Source organism: Schistocerca gregaria, chromosome 4 (assembly GCF_023897955.1).
Source record: "Schistocerca gregaria isolate iqSchGreg1 chromosome 4, iqSchGreg1.2, whole genome shotgun sequence".
Taxonomy (NCBI): domain Eukaryota; kingdom Metazoa; phylum Arthropoda; class Insecta; order Orthoptera; family Acrididae; genus Schistocerca; species Schistocerca gregaria.
The window spans coordinates 522,046,813-522,071,139 of record NC_064923.1 but is presented as its reverse complement, the minus strand read 5'-3'; the positions used below and the strand labels follow the sequence as shown (position 1 = coordinate 522,071,139).

The following is a 24,327-nucleotide window of genomic DNA, read 5'->3' as shown; positions in this document are numbered from 1 at the left end:
CAAGGACCTGGATTTGATGAGCAACATAAAATGCATGATGATACGTAAAGGTGAAGGGGGCATAAATAAGTTGTATGACTGTAATTCCTTGCTTTTTTATGTAGGTGTAGTATATCAGGGAGTACATATTTTTATTGCCGCAGGGATATTTGTTGTTGCATTTTATTTGGAGTTTTAGTTTTTCATGTTGTTATTACTGATATTGTCTTTTTGAGGATTTTGCGTTCTCAGAAAGAGGGAGGGGGTAACAGAGTAATTTGTGATCAGTCAAATTGGCCAAGTATGGACTGATATGCAGACATGTGAAGTTAGTTTGTTTCTGGGGGAATTAGATGGGACAAGTTGTGGGCAGGAGCTTCTGCCAGTCTGAACATACTTCCAGAGGGTGGATACACATTGGTTATACTCCATATTCACACCAGAAAATGTATGGTTGAATTGGTATGAAGGAGACAGATTGGTAGGATTAAAAGTGGAGTGATCATTAATGATGTGACTTTGGAGGCAGTTAGGATGGATTTTTGTCTTCTGGCTATACCTACAGGCTAAATTGTTTTGACATTGTCTTGGAATATGTTGTGTTGGCCAGAAGGATCTCTGACAGTATTATCTAAACAAAATTTAACTCATTTAAAAGACACACTCAACCCAGAGCTTTTGCAGACCTTGTACAGATTAATAGAGCCCCATCAAGGGGGAATGTCAATGGGACAAATGTGGCTGCACATACATCTTTTCCAAAAACAACAGGAACACACAAAATTAGTGGTGAGTGTATCGGCCATCAGTTGTGGCATGTTTCTAGCAGGCTTTTGCACACTGTATTTCTGGGTAAGATGCAAGAGGGCACAGGCTGTGGGCATGCCAACACACCAATTACCAGTAGAATGGTTGACTGACATTGATCAGGGAAGCAGTTAGTTTTAAAGTCTTAATTAGAATATAATGGTATGATAAGGGATAAATAGCAGTAATACAGCATGAACATAAGTCCTGTGTGGTGAATTCAGAACATTGTTCTCAATATGTAAGCTGTTACAGTTAAGGTATGAGTGGGAGCACACTGTTACAGACTTGGCACAAATCTTCTCAGAGGGGAGGATGTTTGCTGTACCGCAAATAAGTACAGGCATTGATGTGAGGAATTCTTGTAGATTTCATGCAGTGGAAGGTAGTAATTAAGAGACCATTTGGCACATCAGATGGCAGACACAGCTATGTTGATATTTTGGCAAATGATTCTGAAAGGTAGGTTTAAAACACCATTCACAGGTCGGAAGACAGCCCGACAAGCATTGTATACAATTGTGAAGTAATCAGGGCACCACAGAACACTGTCATGTTGCAGTTACAACAGCGTGTAGTTACTGTGTTTAGGGGCCAAAGTGGGCTGAGGAAAGCAGATGTTGTAATTATTAATGAGCACTCCACTTGTCCCCTCCTGAGGAACTACATCAGAGGAATGTATAAATAAGCAAGCCCAGAAGATCAAATCAGGCAGTTGTGTCACCATTATGTGTATATCTAGAACTAGGAAGAACAATGATTGTTGAAGTTGCAGGCCAATAACGATGATGTATTGGATATTTGCAGCCAACAGGCCCACTGAAACCACCGCAGCATGGATGCATCATAGCTGTGGCAGCTCATGCCACACCTTGGAGCTGCAGCAGTATGAGGAGTGAGAGGTCTGCTGACCTCCAATCTCTGGGTGACATTGTCTGGTAGATTGCAAGCTGACATCCACAGGGTGGAGCTGGGATGCAAACTTGCAGTCTCCTAAATCCCGAGCCGTCTGTGGTCAATGACTAAGCTGCCCTGGGTGGTTGGTCAGAGCTGCTAAGGCTCACTACAATGATGATAGTTGGGTGTTTCGTTTTCCTTTGGCACTGTACATGAGGTCCACAAGTCATGCTTGAGGGAGCAGAGATCCGTGTTCTGGTCTAGCAAGTACAGCATGAATAGGAGTGCTACATCCACAAAACTGGGTGACTGGGCACCAAATCTGCAGATTCTGGCAGTAGCATTTTCTCTGATCCACACATGCACAGTCTGCAGCACAATCACCAAGTTCAGCAGAATGCCTGCTATGTATCTTTGATGTAATAAAGTCAATCACACACTTGCCTGCGTTTCTCTGCATGCTTCGACATGAGTCACCCCACCCTCCCAAATCATACCTCTCAGCTTAATCGAATTAAGAGAGAATTTCTGAATGGACTTAATTATAGAGGAATGGAGGTATGAATAAAATTTGTAAAAGCCAACTAAAAAAAATTGGCACACATGGATAAACCTGTTCCATTAAGTTTTGGGTGTGCAGCCGCAAGAAATCTCCTTCTTGCTGTGAAGAAGGAGATTTCTTGCTGCTGCACACCCGACACTTAATGGAACAGTCTTTGCGCTGCCAAAACCTGAAGATGCACATGGATAAACCTATTGCTGAAGTGACTCAAATTGACATACGTATAAGGAGACTACCTGAAAGACTCCAACGGGATATAATTCATGGACCAGATGACTTAGAGGACCAGTTTATAAGCAAGACAGGGCTTTGGAAAGATAAAATAAGCAAAATTTCAGTCACAGAAATTGTCAGTATGAGGCTCGAATTCAAGTTTTACTGGGGGAAACTAAGGGAGAAGAGAGTATGGGAATGATAAAAATGAGTTCAAAATGATGAGGAAAGAAGAGATTGTAACAGGAATGGAAGGGAAAGAAATTGGGAAAGATATGTGGATAATGGAGATAGAAGATGAGATTGGGGGAACTGAATGTCAATTATTGGGAGACAGGATAATAGGAGAAACCAACTGGGAACCTCTATATTGCTCCTATGAGGGTTCACAGTTTTAGAGTACACAAATCAATAACAAAAGGGCTACTGATTTTTTACTGAAATACAAAAAGAAATTACAAGCATAGGTACCATGAAAAAAATACCATGACAGAATGCCAGATAAATAGGTTGAATTGTGACAAAAGGTTTCTAGGACCATATGAGGAACAATGGCAAATTAATAAACAATGATAAATGAAAGAGTGTTGAAGATTCTGATTTAGGTATTGATGCTATTACAGATGAAAATGAAGATGTCACAATGAATTTAAGTTTTGATGATTAAGTTTCCAATGATGACGTTAGGGAAAAGAACACCACCGAGGAAATTGTGTAAGCGAAAAGTTTGAAAGAGATATCAAGGTGGTAAGGTAATGACCACAGTTCTCTCCTCTAATCATCAATACTTTTATTAGACGACAAATATACAGGTCGAAGACTAGGTGGGAACTGAGGTCCTGGAAGTATAAAACAAAACAAAGATCAACTCGAAGACATAATACACATATGATGTCCTGGCCTATCGATCCATGGATTGATGCTACATAGCCTCGCCCTGCAGTACGTACCCGAAGGTAGGGCGAGGTGGGGGGGTGGGGGGGGGGGGGGGTGGGGGAGGGGGTTGGCAGCAGGTGAGGTTGCTTTCATGTAATATGTATGTGCACATGTATGCTCCCTAATTGTATCAAATGGCAAAGTCCACAATGCAAATATTGTATTTATTAAAGGTTAGGATGTTAAAAGTTTGGCTTGTTAAGTGCTGCATGTTGAACTGCCATCAATGAAAACCATTTCTGATTTTGATTGGTACCCATCCGATAACCATTCAGACCTGGAATGTAATGACTAAATTAAACATGTTTAAACTTCTGTGACCATGAAGATGGAAGAGAAGAGTGAGGTAGGGGCCTTACAATGGGATGCATGACAGAGGGCTTCAAACCCTGTGCCACCTTAAGATTGAGCCAAAGAAAAATCACAGAGAGTGTCCAAGCAAATGTTTCACAGTACCACAAAAAGTCTGTGTTGCACAAGGTGCAATGGTATAACTCAAACTATAAAAATGGCTAGCACAATTAATGTTATTAATAAAGCACAACTTATCAAAAGTGTATTATTGAATGATTTGGTAGGAGAGAATTTCATAAAACTGAAGAAACTCAGAGAAATGGGGATGTAGACTTTCATTTGAACATACCAACATGAAGTATACAGATAATGAATATTCAAAAACTGGAAATGAATGATTTGAAGTATGGCTTGTCCGAGAAATGTAGAACATGAATTCTAATATTCAAGAGATGGATGATAAGATGACTTCTATTCAAAAGATATATGTTTGGATAAGTTGTATTCAAGGGATGAATGCTAGATAGGATCAGGAAAGAAATGTGTTATATGTAAGTGGTTGCAAAGAAATTCCTCTGTTGTTGTTAACATCTTGCTTATTGCCATTCTTATGTAGTGGATGTATGAAAGCTGCCTTCCACTCTCCTGAGAGTTTTCCTGCTTTCCAAGTTTCCTCAAAGATTAATTTTAGCTCATTTTTTATTTTTGGTAGAGATCATTTCAAAATTTCTGCTGTTACAGTCTTCTCCACTGGCTTCCTAAGGTGTTGATAACTTCTTCAATTCCTTTGACAGTTGGGGTATATCTTATAGATTTTCACTAGTGTTCGAGTATCCAAGCTAATGAATTGGTTATGGACAATTAAGAAGCTGATCAAAATATTTTGCCAAGTATTTAAAATGTTTTAGTGTTATATAAGACAAGTAAGTGAGCTTCATCCAGTTTATCCAATAATCATTGATTGTCTGCAACTCTTCTATTAGTTCAAAAAATTTTCTGATGACATGACCGTAGCTTTTACAGTTGTATCTCATGCAAACATCCTCACAGAGCTACAAACTTTAGTTGTGTGGTTGGTTTATGTCTAGTGAATGGTATGTCATCTCACACTTCTATCAGAAGCAATTGATGCTACTTTTACTTCTGATTTTATGTCCTCACTGAGAATGACCTGCTGCATTCTTTTAAATAAAAGGCCTGGAAGTCAAGAAACATCAAATCTACATGGGATCTGCTATCAATGGCTTTCTGAATTTTGTAGATTTGCTAGCAAGCCAATATTCTCAAAATCGGTTCTTGCAAAATTCATGTTGATATTACTAAGGAGTTAACAGTCTCCAAAAATGTCATCACAGAGGATGTTTCAAAAATGTTTTTACAAGATATGGGGATGGGAAGAAAAAAATATAAACACATATCTGAAGATACTTCATTTTTAAGTTACTAATGAGTGTTTACAGTTTAGGTGGCTGGTGCTCATCAATATATAAATTCATAAAATATCCTAAAAGTCCTTCTTTTACTTCCAAACATGTGTGCACTCATCACATCATGGACTGTCACGCCCTTTCAAATACACCCTGATGGTTTTGAATAATTTTGTAGTCTTCCATGATATTGTGATGAAGAGTTTCTGCATCTGGGTGGTCTGCTGCATAGACCAATTGTTTATGCTGCACCCCCCCCCCCCTCCCAAGATAATAATCAAAAGGGCTGAGGTGAGGGGGAATGTGCAAGTCATGGAACTGGCTCTCCTCTATCAATCTGTCTCACAGCAGATGCCACCCAGTGCATCATGGGTGCTGAGACTGCAATGTGCTGGAGCTCCAACATGCATAAATCACATGTTTTTTTTTTTCTTTTTCTCTTTTTTTCTTTTTTCCCAGGGGCAAATCAGCAGGTCTTGGAATTTGTTCTGAACAAAGCTGCTGCAGACAGCACCTGTAAGATGTACTGGCAGAATGTATGATGCTGCCACACTGTTACCTACCATTGCAGTGCATACATTAATCTTAAACTGAGGTTGATGACTTTTACTGCAGCATAAGGATTGTGCTCAGCCCATAAATGTAGGTGGTGAAAATTTGTTATATCATCTCTTCCAAGTGTTGCCTCATCTGTAAACAAAACTCCATACACAAACAATGGATTGGCAGTTTGTGGCACAAACTATTGGCAAAAGTTCTCTTGTGGTGGCTACACAGTAGGTATAAGTCCCTGCACTCTTTGGAGATGATGTAGACACATGAGTTGCTCCTTAAGTATCCTCCATGTTGAACTTGCCAGTGTACCACTTGCCAGGCCCACTTGTCGTGTGCTGACACCTGATTCTTTTTTGGCAGCTCATGGAACATGCACTTCCTAGTCAGACACACAAGAAACATGTGGTCTTCCTCAGTCAATTGTCTGTGATGCTGTGGATCCTATCTCAGCAGTGTGATGGCACACAACACCAAAGGTTGGACATCTTGGCTGTCTGCGGTCTGTAAACACTGCCTGGTACAGCCATGCAGTCTCGTGTCAATTACTGTTCATGCAGCCATACAGAAAATCCATGTTTTCTGGCTCATGAAATGAATATTCTGCCATGTTTGAATGAAGCACTTTCAGTTAACACATTACCTATAGTACATAGACACAATGGTCACAATGAAGACAGATGAATAATGACTGTACACAAGTCCCCCTGGCAACACAATACTATCTAGAATACAATGAGTCAAACAAGTGCATAGATGGTGAAGATGCTAGGTTGTACTAGGAAAGCCATTTTTTTTATTTTAACCCAGGAGCAGGCATGCCAATTTATCATAACACAGTTGATTGACTGTCTTGATTCCTCCCTTTGTTATATTGTAATCCAAAACTATCTCTGGTATATCAGTAACTTTGTCAATGGTCCCAAAATCATGCGTATTTGAAAGTAACACAACTGCGTTGCTTTTTTTTTTTTTTTTTGGCACATACAAAACTAGTGTCATAGCATTATGAATATAAAGTAAAGAGTTGATAGCTGTTCATTTATCAGATAAAACTTCTTGTGAAATATTGAATTTGTTTTTTCTCAATGTCTCAATGTATGTTAGTCACTTTTCACACGAGAGTTCGATAAGGAATAGCTAGTGTGCCAATTATCCATTGTAACATTTCTTCCTGAGCCTTCAGGGTGAGTAACCAGCCATCCTACAATATGACAGGGAGAATTAGAAACACTGTGTGGGTCTTCAGGTTTTTATTCGCAATAAACTTCAATATTACTAGTGAAGAATATTTTACCATCAGCTAAAACAAATAACTTAATCCTGTACTTTGCTGGTTTGTTCAAGATATACTGAACAAAAGAACAGCAACCCTGGAAAAATTGCAACTTTTCATCTACTGTCACAAATTGTCCTACACTATAAGCATTCTTGCAGTTCACCACAAAGGCCTGCAATATTTGCCTTATTGCAGCAAATTTATCAGTTACACTTCTTTCTTGCCTTGTACTCTTGATGCCAAAATAGATGTACCATAAAAGAAACATAAATCTGCTGTAGCTCATCACAGATCTTGTAATCCACATACCAATACCATCTGCTGTCCACACTTCCGTGACATTTGTATGGCTTGCTTTCTTAGTCCTAATGATATACAGCAATCCCAACAATGTCATTATTTCACACCTTGTAGTTTCCTTAGCGTTCTTTTCTCTGAAATATTGTACACATTCTTTCTTAGATTGAATGTATATGTATTTCACACTTTCATCAATCATTTCTAGGCCAAGTATTGTCCATAAAGCCTCCGTTTCACTTGTGACCCCTCTGACAACAAGTGTAGTCCCAGGGAATATTTCCCAATATTCTTTCTTTTCGTTTTCAGAGACACATTAGAACATATTTTATTCAGATTACATATTTTGTTCCTCCCAAGAAAAATACCACCAGTGGAGAGTGGTTCCTCACAGTCATCATCTGAATCATGGATTTGAACATAATCTGAATCGTGGTCACTTCATGTGATAAATTCCTCTTCTTTTTCATTGTCTGGTATAGCGTTGAACTCTGGATCCTCATTGAGTAACCAATTAGCTCACTGTCCACTGGCTTTTCTCTCACCCTGCACAATGATATACTCACTTGTTACGTGTTATCTTGTGGTCACTTCATGTGATAAATTCCTCTTCTTTTTCAGAGACATTATTTTCATTGTCTGGTATAGAGTTGAACTCTGGACCCTCACTGTGTAACCAATTAGCTCACTGTCCACTAGCTTTTATCTCACCCTGCACAATGATATACTCACTTGTTACATGTAATCTTTTGATTTGATTAAAAGGAAATGAAATAAAAGGGAAGGAAAAATTACATACATGACTGGGGGCATGGTGCACTTTGTACACACTCACAGTTTAATTTAAGTTACTGTAGCTCACATAAACCTATAACAACATGACTTCTCGCTGTGGTAGCTGAAACAATAATGCAGGAATAGGTAGACCCTTGCTACTGTATAACAATGGGATTGTGCATGACAATTTATACACAGGGGTGTCCACTCAAGGGTTAATAACTCAAAAGTGAAGGATTTTCAAACATATATTTATAAGACTTTTTGTCCTTGATTAGTAAAGAGGAGCCAAATGTTCTGCATATTCCACACAGAATGTAACTTGTGTATTATCAGTCCAATGGTTCTTTAATTCTATAACTGCCTCCCTCTGGCAGTTGAATAAAGAAACTTAATTGTGAAGGTTAAAAAGAAAGAATCTAATAATACTTTCATTACCTTACAATTTTCCATTTCAGTGCCATCATGATCAATGAATACCTAAATGGTCAACTTTGATTGATTGGGTCATTGTCCCAATACTTCCCACGGTTGATTACTTTTTTCCTTCTTGCATGTGTTATATTTGCAGAAAATGCATTGTTTACACTGTTGCAAGAATCTCTATACCTGCCTCCTGTTGTAAATATGAGCATCTCCCAAACTACAGCAAACAGGGAAAAATCTGCTTCTAACATGATTCTATTGTCAGGAAAATTGTATGTACATTTTTCAAAGCATTCTCTGAAGTATTCTATCACTTTGGTACTTTATGACAGTGGGCTACATAAGCATCCAATTACTATTACTGAACCAACTTCTATTTATATATTCATCCACACTATTTTACAGGGTGTTTAAAAAATGACCGGTATATTTGAAACGGCAATAAATACTAAACGAGCAGCGATAGAAATACACCGTTTGTTGCAATATGCTTGGGACAACAGTACATTTTCAGGCGGACAAACTTTCGAAATTACAGTAGTTACAATTTTCAACAACAGATGGCGCTGCAAGTGATGTGAAAGATATAGAAGACAACGCAGTCTGTGGGTGCGCCATTCTGTACGTCGTCTTTCTGCTGTAAGGGTGTGCTATTCACAATGTGCAAGTGTGCTGTGGACAACATGGTTTATTCCTTAGAACAGAGGATTTTTCTGGTGTTGGAATTCCACCGCCTAGAACACAGTGTTGTTGCAACAAGACGAAGTTTTCAACGGAGGTTTAATGTAACCAAAGGACCGAAAAGCGATACAATAAAGGATCTGTTAAAAAAATTTCAACGGACTGGGAACATGCTGGAAAAGTAGGGCGACCACGTACGGCAACCACAGAGGGCAACGCGCATCTAGTGCAGCAGGTGATTCAACAGCGGCCTCGGGTTTCCGTTCGCTGTGTTGCAGCTGCGGTCCAAATGACGACAACGTCCACTTATCGTCTCATGCACCAGAGTTTACACCTCTATCCATACAAAATTCGAACACGGCAACCCCTCAGCGCCGCTACCATTGCTGCACGAGAGACATTCGCTAACGATATAGTGCACAGGATTGATGACGGCGATATGCATGTGGGCAACATTTGGTTTACTGATGAAGCTTATTTTTACGTCCCTGCATCCTCAAAAAGTACTGGTCTGGGCCGCCATTTCTTCCAAAGGAATCATTGGCCCATTTTTCAGATCCGAAACAATTACTGCATAACGCTATCTGGACATTCTTCGTGAATTTGTGGCAGTACAAACTGCCTTAGATGATGCTGCGAACACCTCGTGGTTTATGCAAGATGTTGCCCAGCCACATCGCATGGCCGACGTCCTTAATTTCCTGAATGAATATTTCGATGATAGTGTGATTGCTTTGGGCTATCCGAAACATACAGGAGGCGGTGTGGATTGGCCTCCCTGTTCGCCAGACATGAACCCCTGTGACTTCTTTCTGTGGGGACACTTGAAAGACCAGGTGTACCGCCAGAATCCAGAAACAATTGAACAGCTGAAGCAGTACATCTCATCTGCATGTGAAGCCATTCCGTCAGACACGTTGTCAAAGGTTTCGGGTAATTTCATTCAGAGACTACGCCATATTATTACTACGCATGGTGGATATGTGGAAAATATCGTACTATAGAGTTTCCCAGACCGCAGTGCCATCTGTTGTTGACAATCGCAACTACTGTAATTTCGAAAGTTTGTCTGCCTGAAAATGTACTGTTGTCCCAAGCATATTGCAACAAACGGTGTATTTCTATCGCTGCTCGTTTAGTTTGTATTGCCGTTTCAAATATACCGGTCATTTTTGAAACACCCTGTATGTTCTTTTTCTGTGTTCAACTCATGAAACATTACCAAGGTAATTACAAGGTAATAAATACATCATGTGACCTCTTACATATGCATTCTATTTGGAATGTAACCTTTCACAGTTATTTTTCAGTGGTTTCAGCCAGTTTCCTGTTCCAGGTATTACATTTACGTTATTATCTTTATGTGAGGATATTTCTAGGACTTAACACCAAGTACATCTGTAATTGACTAATATTAGGCTTATAATTTATTTTTCTGTCCTGCATGTAACTTCATGCTCATTTATACTGAAAATATGTTGCTGTACCTACTATTCACTCTGATAATTGGCTCCTCTGAGGATTATCTCTTATCTAAAAAAACTTCAAGTGCACACAGCAGTTATCTTGTTACCCAAGAAGCTGTTCACTGAGTGCAGTATACACTTAATCCATTCATGGGGGAAGGGGCTGCAGTTCTCAGCTTGAGAAGACAGGGCAAGAAATTTGCTTGAAAGTTTTTCACAGAGTCCAGAAAGCTTCTGCTTAACACTTTTCATCTGGTTTTTAACTAGAAGACTGTATTCAGTTCTGAGGATGATGACTTAAATTGTTGACTGAGCTTCACCTAATGGGCAGTAATCTCCACCATTTCAATCTGTACATTTAGCAAGACACCATGGAGAAATTTAGAAAGAGAATTAAGGTTCATGAAGAAGTTATTAATTTTTTCAGATTTGCCACTGACATTTCAGTTCTGTCAGTGAGACCAATAGACTTGAAACACCAGTTGAACAGAATGGATATTGTTTTGGGAAAAAAGATATTAGAATGCAACAGTCTGCCAATAGCAATAAAAGCCCTTCCAAAATAGAGGAGTCTGTTAACACTGAATATACATTTAAGTGATGGGAAAACTTTTCTGTCAGTTTTTGTCTGGACTTCAGGTGTGCAAGACAGTAATACTTGGGTAGTAAACAACTTATATATGAAGAGCATTGATGCTTCTGAAAAACTCTGCTGTAGAAGGTTGCTATAGATTAGATGGTTGGATTGAATAATTAATGAGGAGATACATAACTGAGCTGGGGAAAAAGGAAGTTAAATGTACAATGTGACTGAAAGAAGGAGTAAGTTGATGGGCACATCCTGAGGTATCACGGACTCTTCCATTTGACAATTGAGGGAAGTGTGAAGGGCAAAAACTCTATAGAGAGACCAACACTTGACTATGGTAAGCAAGTTAAAATGGATGTTTGTTGCAGTAGTAAATCAGAGATGAAGATGATTGCACAGGACAGACTTGTGTGGAGAGCTGTATGAAACCAGTCCTAGGACTGTAGACTACAAGAACAAAATAATAAAAAATAATTATAGACAATCAAACACTTTTCAGAATATTGACAAACACTTACATGCTTTATCACGTTCACACGTCTCAACTGTGTGATGAATACTGATACCAAAACCTCTGAGTGATGAACTTATTTGAGCAGCATCTATGACCTGTGCTAGCGAGAGGCCATTCTTTCCTCCAATATAGATGTACACAGTACCTCTATAGTCATTACTGTATGGAGCTCCCACCGCTATATCTGAAAAATAAGGTTACATTTATGGATTTCTTTGTATAAGATCCCTGAAAAACTAACTGTGTTGAAATGCCACAACAATGTATGATAGTAAGTGATGTATTAAAATTATGATACACTCACACATCAATCACAGTTTTTTTTTAAGTTAGTCAAATTAATTTCTTTTAGTAGGGACAAACTTGTTCAGTATTAAACATTGCTTGCTTAATAATCGAACTATATAATTAAAGCCCTGATTTACTGTAGTGATATATACAGTAAAAGACTGCATTTTCTATAGTAATTATCCACTGGTGTTACACTCTTGTCTGTAAGTTAGAGAACTTTTCTGATCCATGAGGCAATATGAACTACAGTGATGTTATTTTCACTACATGATGATGCCCTGGCAAAATTGTGGCACAAAACAGTATTACCAATATGGAAGGTATAATTGAAAGCTAAGCAAGTTGGACCCATTCCCATTTCATTTTCTTTTGTTATTTGCCTCCTTAGATGCATTTTTTTTCTTATCATTAGTGTTAGTGAGAGATGTGCCATAACATATAGCTGTCATTCTGTAATTCCAAATATAAGGCCAGGTCCTACTTTGCTAAATTGCATTAGTCAGAATAATTTCCTAATTATTTTGAATCATTTCAAGTAATTAGTTTTGCCAAAGCTCAGTTCACTTAACTGACAGCAACATGGTTGACAAGTAAACCGATGCGTTACTATATTACCAATAAAAGTAGGAACAACTGATTGTTCCACAAGGCTATAGAAATCTGAAGAGACACCATCTAGCAAGAGGTGAAAAACTGAGAGACTCCAGTGAAGTCTCTAGGCAGATAAGTATAGTACTAGTTGTATGTCCTCATGCACGTAAAGCAGGATAGTTTTTCTGATGTTGGGTTGTAACATGATTGCCATTCAATTACAACTCCTTCCAGCAATTTTCTCCATGGTCTTGAAGTAGTACAGCAGGTGACATTCAGTTAGCAGCCATCACAAATGTTGGGTATTACTGCGAGAAAAGCATCTCCAGTGCTGCAGTATGTCAGGTGCACAGGCAGTCAAAGAAATTCTAACACTTTCTTGGATGATAAGAGACAGTGCAGTGTTGGGTTGCATGACTCACACATCTCTTCCAGTTGACTTACACATTGTGTGTGCAGCTGATCCTCTTCTTTGTGTTATCAGCTACATTGCTCTCACTCTTTAAGTCATTTCTGAAGACATTATCAGCTTAAAGGGAATATTGTTAACCAGCTCTATATTCTTGATATAAATTATGTACTCATAGGATCTCATCAGTTCAACAACAATAAACACTCCTGGAAATGGAAAAAAGAACACATTGACACCGATGTGTCAGACCCACCATACTTGCTCCAGACACTGCGAGAGGGCTGTACAAGCAATGATCACACGCACGGCACAGCGGACACACCAGGAACCCCAGTGTTGGTCATCGAATGGCGCTAGCTGCGCAGCATTTGTGTACCGCCACCGTCAGTGTCAGCCAGTTTGCCGTGGCATACGGAGATCCACCGCAGTCTTTAACACTGGTAGCATGCCGCGACAGCGTGGATGTGAACCGTATGTGCAGTTGACGGACTTTGAGCGAGGGCGTATAGTGGGCCTGCAGGAGGCCGGGTGGACGTACCGCCGAATTGCTCAACACGTGGGGCGTGAGGTCTCCACAGTACATCGATGTTGTCGCCAGTGGTCGGCGGAAGGTGCACGTGCCCGTCGACCTGGGACCGGACCGCAGCGATGCACGGATGCACGCCAAGACCGTAGGATCCTACGCAGTGCCGTAGGGGACTGCACCGCCACTTCCCAGCAAATTAGGGACACTGTTGCTCCTGGGGTATCGGCGAGGACCATTCGCAACCGTCTCCATGAAGCTGGGCTACGGTCCTGCACACCGTTAGGCCGTCTTCTGCTCACGCCCCAACATCGTGCAGCCCGCCTCCAGTGGTGTCGCGACAGGCGTGAATGGAGGGACGAATGGAGACGTGTCGTCTTCAGCGATGAGAGTCGCTTCTGCCTTGGTGCCAATGATGGTCGTATGCGTGTTTGGCGCCGTGCAGGTGAGCGCCACAATCAGGACTGCATACGACCGAGGCACACAGGGCCAACACCCGGCATCATGGTGTGGGGAGCGGTCTCCTACACTGGCCGTACACCTCTGGTGATCGTCGAGGGGACACTGAATAGTGCACGGTACATCCAAACCGTCATCGAACCCATCATTCTACCATTCCTAGACCGGCAAGGGAACTTGCTGTTCCAACAGGACAATGCATGTCCGCATGTATCCCGTGCCACCCAACGTGCTCTAGAAGGTGTAAGTCAACTACCCTGGCCAGCAAGATCTCCGGATCTGTCCCCCATTGAGCATGTTTGGGACTGGATGAAGCGTCGTCTCACGCGGTCTGCACGTCCAGCACGAACGCTGGTCCAACTGAGGCACCAGGTGGAAATGGCATGGCAAGCCGTTCCACAGTACTACATCCAGCATCTCTACGATCGTCTCCATGGCAGAATAGCAGCCTGCATTGCTGCAAAAGGTGGATATACACTGTACTAGTGCCGACATTGTGCATGCTCTGTTGCCTGTGTCTATGTGCCTGTGGTTCTGTCAGTGTGATCATGTGATGTATCTGACCCCAGGAATGTGTCAATAAAGTTTCTCCTTCCTGGGACAATGAATTCACGGTGTTCTTATTTCAATTTCCATGAGTGTATTTTCAACTCTCATCCCAAAGTAACAATTATTCTGTACAAACTCCAGGAAGCCAACTGGTTCCAAGATTAATGTCAGAATCTACTAAACACTCATATAGTCACAAATGTTCTGCCTCATGCAGAGCCAAGACATAAAGTAAGGGTATCTATATAATGCATGCTTCATATGTCTCTGTAACAAACCATGAAACATTATCCAAACACTCTTTGACTTATATCTATAACTTCACAAACCACGAAACATTATCCAAACACTCTTTGACTTATATCTATAACTTCCAAGGCGCTGCTGGTAACCACTTGTCTGAAGCAGCTCCTGGCTCCTTGTGACAGCTGTCCTTTCTGCACACACAGACATATGTTGCGCAGTAAAAAGCTCTCTTACCCTCATCATTAAAATATTAGGTGTTTGAGACGGTGAGTCAAGTGTTTCTAGAATTTACCCCAAAATTCTTGAAGCACTACATATCCCTCCCCTTAGCTCGAATATGTGATATTTTACACATGTACATTAATATTTATCTCAACAATAATTTCCTTTTCAATCAGTTTATATATCATTTTTTTCTAGCAAACGTGTACCAAATAGATAGCTCTTCTTTTTCTTTTTGTTTCATAATAATTGTCTGAGGATTGCACGTAATATTGAAGTTACGACTTTCATATATATGAATTGTGCAGACAATATTTCTAACCTCTAATCACAGACTCCAGGTGACACACACACTTGATTATGTCATTCTTCACTCTACTCTTCTGTACTGTTTTTTCCTTAGTACGTGTTAATTTCATTAACTACCATTCCCCGTAGTCTAGAGTAAGCCTGGGCAAATAAAAAGGTTCATTCTGACACTTATTAATATAAAACTGGACAATACTAGTGGAATAGAGAATTCAAACTTACCAGAATAATCTCTACAAAATGTGTGACTTTTTTCATGACACTGCCCTTTTCCTTTTAGGCACAGTACCTAAACCTTACCTTTGGGTTTATCCTATGGATGCACTCCCTCCTACTGTTTTGGTAGATATGCCCCTTTCCTATTCCTATATTCTATGGTACAGGTCAATCCCCTTCTTGGTGCCCCTGCCCGCACAGTATAGGTCAGCCTCTCTTTGGTCTGCCTATCTGCCCTTTCCTTCAGTCAATAAAGCTGGGTGCACCCCCTTATCCTCTGTGAGTAGGCCTCATGGTTCATTGCACTAGTATACATCTTGATGTATACTGTCACTAAATATTACCTGGCAAAGCTCCGTTCAACTTCACACTTCACTCTTACCTCTTGGTACCTTATTGATCCCCTAGAGTCCTCCACTACTTTTCAACTACTACTCTTTCAGTAGATCTCATATTTATATATAATTCACTCTATCGTACCTTTCTTTATTGTAGACTTGTCCCACTATCCTATAAATCATCAGAACAAATATTCAACTGATATTCCTAACTAATTATCACCATTAGTTCCTCTCTGGCTCAGGCTCATTAGTTCTTCATTTCTCATACCTATGTATAAATATATAGGAAGCGACAGAAAAAACAAGGGGGTGATGCAGAACCATCATACATCAACCATACAATACGTGCATCTACTCAGATGTACATAGATCATTATTCCCCTACATCCCTTGGTGGTTCTAACATCATTTTAGTTTTTTAACCTGTGATTTTCATGTTTGTGTCTAAGTGTAATTTTGTGTGTATGTTGATGTGTGTTTGTGCAGCCTGATTCTTCGACCTACTTATTTGAAATAAGTTCAAGGTTATAGGAAACAACGGAGAATGAGAAGGACTTCAGTGATAGAAGTATATGCATATGGAAAGATAAACCAGTACTCAGATGAGTATTACTTCCAAGGGTGTTCGTCCAGTTGATAAACGAAATTTTGTTGCCCAAGACATGTGCTCTTTATGGCCGTATGAGCGGCATAACTTCCAAATTTCTTACATAACCATTTCACATGGATTACAAGATGGATTACAGTTGGAGATTAATATTTGATGAATATTTTCCCAAGCTAGAAATTCTTTAAACTCATTACTAGTGAACTGTGGTTTGCCATCAGAAAGGAACTGCTTCAGTTTTCCTATCTTGAGAAAGTATTGTTGCAGACAATGTCTTACCTTTAGTGTGTTTGCTTTCTTAATGGGGTACAGCTTAACATACTTCAACCAACATTCTATGATATACTCATATGGATATGTTGTCTGTTCTTTTGGACATGTCCAAAAGAACAGACACCACTGATGACCTGCAGCCATCTAGAACGAAATTAGAATTATGTATTAATACCTTCAGCTGCTGACAGGCGGTTATATATATCAACGGGGACAGGTGAAAATGTGTGCCCTGACTGGGACTCATACCTGGGATCTCCTGCTGACATGGCAGATGCTCTATCCATCTGAGCCACCAAGGGCATGGAGGAAAGTGCAACTGCAGCGACTATGTCATGCATGCCTCCCCCGAGACCCCCATTCTCACCTTACATGTACACACACTACATTCATAGTGACCCTACCCAACACACTCATTACTCATGCAAGACATTCTTACCAAGTCCTGTAAGAGTTCAGGTAATATGTTTTCATCTTCACGGAAGAGGAATATCATGACCAGTACTGTCAGAATTATATATTTATATGGATATGGTGTCTGTTCTTTCGGACATGTCCGAAGGCTGCAGGTCATAAATGGTACCTGTTCTTTCGGACATGTCTGAAAAAAAAGACACCATATCCATATAAGTATATAGTTCTGGCACTACCGGCCATGACCTTCCTCTTCTGTGTGGATGCACACATATTACTGGAACGCTTAGGGGACTTGGTAAGAAAGTTTTGCACGAGTAATGAGTGTGTTGGGTAGGGATACTATGAATGTAGTGTGTGGATGTATAAGGTGAGAATGTGGGTCTTGCGGGAGGCATGAGTGAGATAGTCCCTGCACTCACACTATCCTCTGTGCCCTCAGTGGCTCAGATGAACAGAGTGTCTGCCATGTAAGCAGGAGATCCCAGGTTCGAGTCCCAGTTGGGGCACGCATTTTCACCTTTCCCCATTGATATATATCACCACCCGTCAGCAGCTGAAGGTATTAATAAAAAATTCTAAACATCCTATGAGGACAAAAATGTAAGCCACTCCTCTCATTCCTTTTGCAATTGATCCAAATAAATCTGCAGCTGTTAGATTGTGTAATGCTTTAGGAATAATTGGGTGCATTTTATATTTAATGTGAGTGTTATCCTCTTTTACCTCCTGACAAATTTCACAAACTTTAAACTGAAGATACTGCAAAAAGGTGGGAATTTAAGGAGATGGGACCTGGATAAACTAAAAGAACCAGAGGTTGTATGGAGTTTCAAGGAGAGCATAAGGAAGCAATTGACAGGAATGGGGGAAAGAAATACAATAGAAGAAGAATGGGTAGCTTTAAGGGATGAAGTAGTGAAGGCAGCAGAGGATCAAGTAAGTAAAAAGATGAGGGCTAGTAGAAATCCTTGGGTAACAGAAGAAATATTGAATTTAATTGATGAAAGGAGAAACTATAAAAATGCAGTAAATGAAGCAGGCAAAAAGGAATACAAACGTCTCAAAAATGACATCGACAGGAGGTGCAAAATGGCTAAGCAGGGATGGCTAGAGGACAAATGTAAGGATGTAGAGGCTTATCTCACTCGGGGTAGGATAGAGACTGCCAACAGGAAAATTAAAGAGACCTTTGGAGAAAAGAGGACCACTAGTATGAATTTTAAGAGCTCACATGGAAACCCAGTTCTAACCAAAGAAGGGAAAGCAGAAAGGTGGAAGGAGTATATAGAGGGTCTATACAAGGGCGATGTACTTGAGGACAATATTATGGAAATGGAAGAGGATGTAGATGAAGATGAAATGGGAGATACAATTCTGCGTGAAGAGTCTGACAGAGGACTGAAAGACCTGAGTCGAAACAAGGCCCCTGGAGTAGACAACATTCCATTGGAACTACTGACGGCCTTGGGAGAGCCAGTCCTGACAAAACTCTACCATCTGGTGAGCAAGATGTATGAGACAGGCGAAATACCCTCAGATTCCAAGAAGAATATAATAATTCCAATCCCAAAGAAAGCAGGTGTTGACAGATGTGAAAATTACTGGACTATCAGTTTAATAAGTCACAGCTGCAAAATACTAATGCGAATTCTTTAAAGACGAATGGAAAAACTAGTAGAAGCCAACGTCGGGGAAGATCAGTTTGGATTCCGTAGAAATGTTGGAACACGTGAGGCAATACTGACCCTACAACTTATCTTAGAAGCTAGATTAAGGAAGGGCAAACCTACGTTTCTAGCATTTGTAGACTTAGAGAAAGCTTTTGACAATGTTGACTGGAATACTCTCTTTCAAATTCTGAAGGTGGCAGGAGTAAAATACAGGGAGTGAAAGACTATTTACAATTTGTACAGAAACCAGATGGCAGTTATAAGATTCGAGGGACATGAAAGGGAAGCAGTGGTTGGGAAGGGAGTGAGACAGGGCTGTAGTCTATCCCTGATGTTATTAAATCTGTATATTGAGCAAGCAGTGAAGGAAACAAAAGAAAAATTCGGAGTAGGTATTAAAGTCCATGGAGCAGAAATAAAAACTTTGAGGTTCGCCGATGACATCGTAATTCTGTCAGAGACAGCAAAGGACTTGGAACAGCAGTTGAATGGAATGGACAGTGTCTTGAGAGGAGTATATAAGATGAACATAAACAAAAGCAAAACAAGGATAATGGATTGTAGTTGAATTAAGTCGGATGATGCTGAGGGAATTAGATTAGGAAGTGAGACACTTAAAGTAGTAAAGGAGTTTTGCTATTTGGGGAGCAAAATAACTGATGATGGTCGAAGTAGAGAGGATATAAAATGTAGACTGGCAATGGCAAGGAAAGTGTTTCTGAAGAAGAGAAGTATGCTAACATTGAGTATAGATTTAAGTGTCAGGAAGTCATTTCTGAAAGTATTTGTATGGAGTGTAGCCATGTATGGAAGTGAATCATGGATGATAAATAGTTTGGACAAGAGGAGAATAGAAGCTTTCGAAATGTGGTGCTACAGAAGAATGCTGAAGATTAGATGGGTAGATCACATAATCAATGAGGAAGTATTGAATCGGATTGGGAAGAAGAGAAGTTTGTGGCACAACTTGACCAGAAGAAGGGATCGGTTGGTAGGACATGTTTTGAAGCATCAAGGGTTCACCAATTTAGTATTGGAGGGCAGCGTGGAGGGTAAAAATCATAGAGGTAGACCAAGAGATGACTACACTAAGCAGATTCAGAAGGATGTAGGTTTCAGTAGGTACTGGGAGATGAAGAAGCTTGCACAGGATAGAGTAGCATGGAGAGCTGCATCAAACCAGTTTCATGACTGAAGACCACAACAACAACAACAATGACCAATGCTATTCTATGTCCTAGCTTTTTAAAGTAGTAGAACTTATTTGTATGTGCAATACATTTATGTACACCAAAATGCCCATACTCCTTATGAAAGTACCACACTGACTTGTCTTCCACTAAATTTGGTATACACAAAAGCCAATGTTGTATTGTGTTACTGTCTCTCCAGAAAAAAATATGTCCTATAATCTTACACCTTCCATCTTGATTAGGTGGTAACAATTTTCTAACACACGTAACAAATATATCTGTAAAATAGGTAGCATGTTGGATGTTATCTGTTATTTTCTGAACCATTTCTTGTACCTTGTTATTTGGGTATTCTAATGTTAAAAAATTAACCACAAAAATTATACCAGGTCCTTTTGTACACTTTAGTCCATTCATGCCTACTGGTAGCCAAGACGAAGCGTCAGGTACAATATTCTCCACTTGCCCACGAAAGGCAAGGGTCCTGAGTTCAAGTCTCGGTCGGGCACACAGTTTTAATCTGCCAGGAAGTTTCATATCAGCGCACACTCCACTGCAGAGTGAAAATCTCATTCTGGAAACATCTCCCAGGCTGTGGCTAAGCCATGTCTCTGCAGTATCCTTTCTTTCAGGAGTGCTAGTTCTGCAAGGTTCGCAGAAGAGCTTCTGTAAAGTTTGGAAGATAGGAGACGGATACTGGCAGAAGTAAAGCGGTGAGTACCGGACGTGAGTCGTGCTTCGGTAGCTCAGTTGGTAGAGCACTTGCCCATGAAAGGCAAGGGTCCCGAGTTCGAGTCTCGGTCGGGCACACAGTTTTAATCTGCCAGGAAGTTTCATATCAGCACACACTCCGCTGCAGAGTGAAAATCTCATTCTGGAAACATCCCCCAGGCTGTGGCTAAGCCATGTCTCTGCAGTATCCTTTCTTTCAGGAGTGCTAGTTCTGCAAGGTTCGCAGAAGAGCTTCTGTAATGTTTGGAAGGTAGGAGACGGATACTGGCAGAAGTAAAGCGGTGAGTACCGGATGTGAGTCGTGCTTCGGTAGCTCAGTTGGTAGAGCACTTGCCCGCGAAAGGCAAGGGTCCCGAGTTCGAGTCTCGGTCGGGCACACAGTTTTAATCTGCCAGGAAGTTTCATATCAGCACACACTCCGCTGCAGAGTGAAAATCTCATTCTGGAAACATCCCCCAGGCTGTGGCTAAGCCATGTCTCTGCAGTATCCTTTCTTTCAGGAGTGCTAGTTCTGCAAGGTTCGCAGAAGAGCTTCTGTAATGTTTGGAAGGTAGGAGACAGATACTGGCAGAAGTAAAGCGGTGAGTACCGGATGTGAGTCGTGCTTCGGTAGCTCAGTTGGTAGAGCACTTGCCCGCGAAAGGCAAGGGTCCCGAGTTCGAGTCTTGGTCATACACACAGTTTTAATCTGCCAGGAAGTTTCAATTCAATTTATGTTTGTGTACACTGTGGCTAGCAAAAGCTATTGACCTATGCTCTACACTTTCCAAACCCCATCTGCATTGGAAAAGTTCTGCGGCTATACCATAATCTGAGGCATCGGTTTAAATCTTAAGTGGTTCACCCATCACCAGATGGTGCAATATTGGTGATTCTGATAGTGCCCTCTTTACACTTTCAAATGCATTATGTGCTTCTTTGTCCCAAATCCATGGCATTCATTTTTGTAATAAATGCAAAAATCGAGGATTTGTCAACTCTTGACTTTGTATATAGGATCTGTATTACCCTCACATTCCAAGAAATCCCTTCATGTGTCTTATGTTTCTAGGTGGTGGGTGCTCCTTAATGGCCTTTATACTTTCTTGATTGGGCTTAATTCCTTGTACACCTAGAATATGTCCCAAGAATTTTAGCTTTCGCCTTGCAAAGTGTGATTTAGACAATTTTATTGTAATACCTTTTTCTTTAAATCTTTTTCGGGTTTTTGTCATGGTCAGGTAATGCTCATCACAAGTGGGTGATATTATCAGTATATCATCTACATATATGATTAAGTCCTTTAATAAGTTTCTCTCCATCGCTTCATACAGTGTGCATGTAAGTACTGATACTGAGATTTAATCCAAATGGTAACACATTAAAATGATAGGATTTCCATCAAGTAGAAATGCTGTATATTTCCTTGTATCTGGATGTACCCAGATTTGCCAATATCCATCAGTTAGGTCCATTGAGCTAAAATACTGTGCTTTCTCAAATTTTGACAAAAAGTCATCAATGCTGATAGGTCTATCTCTTTCAGTTTCTATATGTTTATTTAGGGTGCGCATGTCCAGTCCTAGATGCACGCCTTCTGTAGCCTTTTTCACTACTATCAACGGATTATTTATAACACTCATACTGTGTTCTATTACTTTATTGTGTATCATTTTATCTAGGTCCTCCTTAACTGCTTCCTTTAAGCTTACCAATATCAGGTAAGGTCTACAAAAAAATTGATCTTAAATTGCCATACATAGTCACTAATACTAACTGGACTTTCAGAAAATACCATTTCATATCCTAATAGAATTTTAATTATATCTGAGTTTTAGTCATTGGTTAATATTAGGGATTCATTTACTTTATTTTGTATGCCAGCCTGATGTGATACATGACTTATGTTTTCCATTGTGCTGTCACTGTTAAACATACATGCTGGTGTTCAGTTGTTTATTTATCAATATAACTGTCTGTTAAAACTTAACACAGTATTTATCCTCACTTAGTCCAAAATAAAGACAATTCTCTTCAAACTCAAAATGACATTAAATTCTGATAGTCAATCTAGGCCAAATAACACCTCTCTATTGATGTTATCCACTACTATAAGTGACTGATGAAATGAGACATTCCCAATGTTGCAGTTTACTTGAGTCTCGTGTTTGACAACTTTGCTCTTTGTTCCAGTAATATCTATTATGTATACTTCTGTTACTGGCAATAGTGGTAAATTATGTTTAGTTCTTAATATATTAAAGAATCCACTAGAAATAAGTGACACTTCACTATCAGAATCAATAAATATGTCAACTTCGAGATCTTTCTACCTTCCCAACTATAATTGGTTGGGGATTAACTGTAGCTATGCCAGGTTCCTCTAGTAGCAACCATTCTTATGTTGGCACTTTATGTGCAGAGCAAGCATATTTATTATGAGGTATGCCTTCTAATGTATTTCCATGACCTCAGCAACAGCCCTGGATCAAGATCGCACGACGTTTTCCTCATTATTGGTAGTTACTGGCTGGTTACCAAATTGAGGTATTACATTTCCATTTTGAGCTCTATTATTGCTAGGTACAAATTCCTGTGTAGTTAATGAGCCTATATTCAAAGGTAGATGTTTTTTTGATAATTTTCATTTCCACTATTCTGTTTATACTGGTGTACTCAATTAGTTTCAGGTCTTTTAAAATTACTATTGTTATTATTATTATTTCTTTCCTTTCTCAGACGTTATATCTGGTTAAAAATGGAAAGTGACGTGGACCTTGATCAAGCGTGACTTCCTTTTAACTGTACGGTATATATTACATTGCATTTAGGAACTTTCGGGTAATTGAAATGTATCAATAATTACAGATTTCTGTAGTTGTATATATATGTTTGGATGTAGCTCTATTGCGTTGGTGTACTGGTGGCTATTGTGTGGTATGACTCCTGTAGTTGATAGTATAATTGGTATAATGTCAACTTTATCCTGATGCCACATGTCCTTGACTTCCTCAGCCAATTGGATGTATTTTTCAATTTTTTCTCCTGTTTTCTTCTGTATATTTGTTGTATTGGGTATGGATATTTCGATTAGTTGTGTTAATTTCTTCCTTTTATTGGTGAGTATGATGTCAGGTTTGTTATGTGGTGGTGTTTTATCTGTTATAATGGTTCTGTTCCAGTATAATTTGTATTCATCATTCTCCAGTACATTTTGCGGTGCATACTTGTATGTGGGAAAGAGTTGTTTTATTAGTTAATGTTGTATGGCAAGTTGATGTACTATTTTTGCTACATTGTCATGTCTTTTGGTGTATTCTGTATTTGCTAATATTGTACATCCACTTGTGATGTGATCTACTGTTTCTATTTGTTGTTTGCAAAGTCTGCATTAATCTGTTGTGATATTGGGATCTTTAATAATACGCTTGCTGTAATATCTGGTGTTTATTGTTTGATCCTGTACTGCAATCATGAATCATCCCATCTCACTGTATATATTGCCTTTTCTTAGCCATTTGTTGGATGTGTCTTGATCGATGTGTGGCTGTGTTAGATGATACAGGTGCCTGCCAGGTAGTGTTTTCTTTTTCCAATTTAC

General features: G+C 39.8%; 1 protein-coding gene across 1 annotated transcript in view; it reads right to left on the bottom strand.

Moving 5' to 3' along the window:
* LOC126268030 (integrin alpha-4-like) overlaps positions 1 to 24,327 on the bottom strand; it is a 568,589-nt gene that overhangs the window by 292,217 nt on the left and 252,045 nt on the right. The window contains exon 11 of the mRNA XM_049973452.1: positions 11,701 to 11,880. Within this exon, the coding sequence (XP_049829409.1) occupies positions 11,701 to 11,880 (180 nt within the window). The remainder of the gene's footprint in view (positions 1 to 11,700; positions 11,881 to 24,327) is intronic.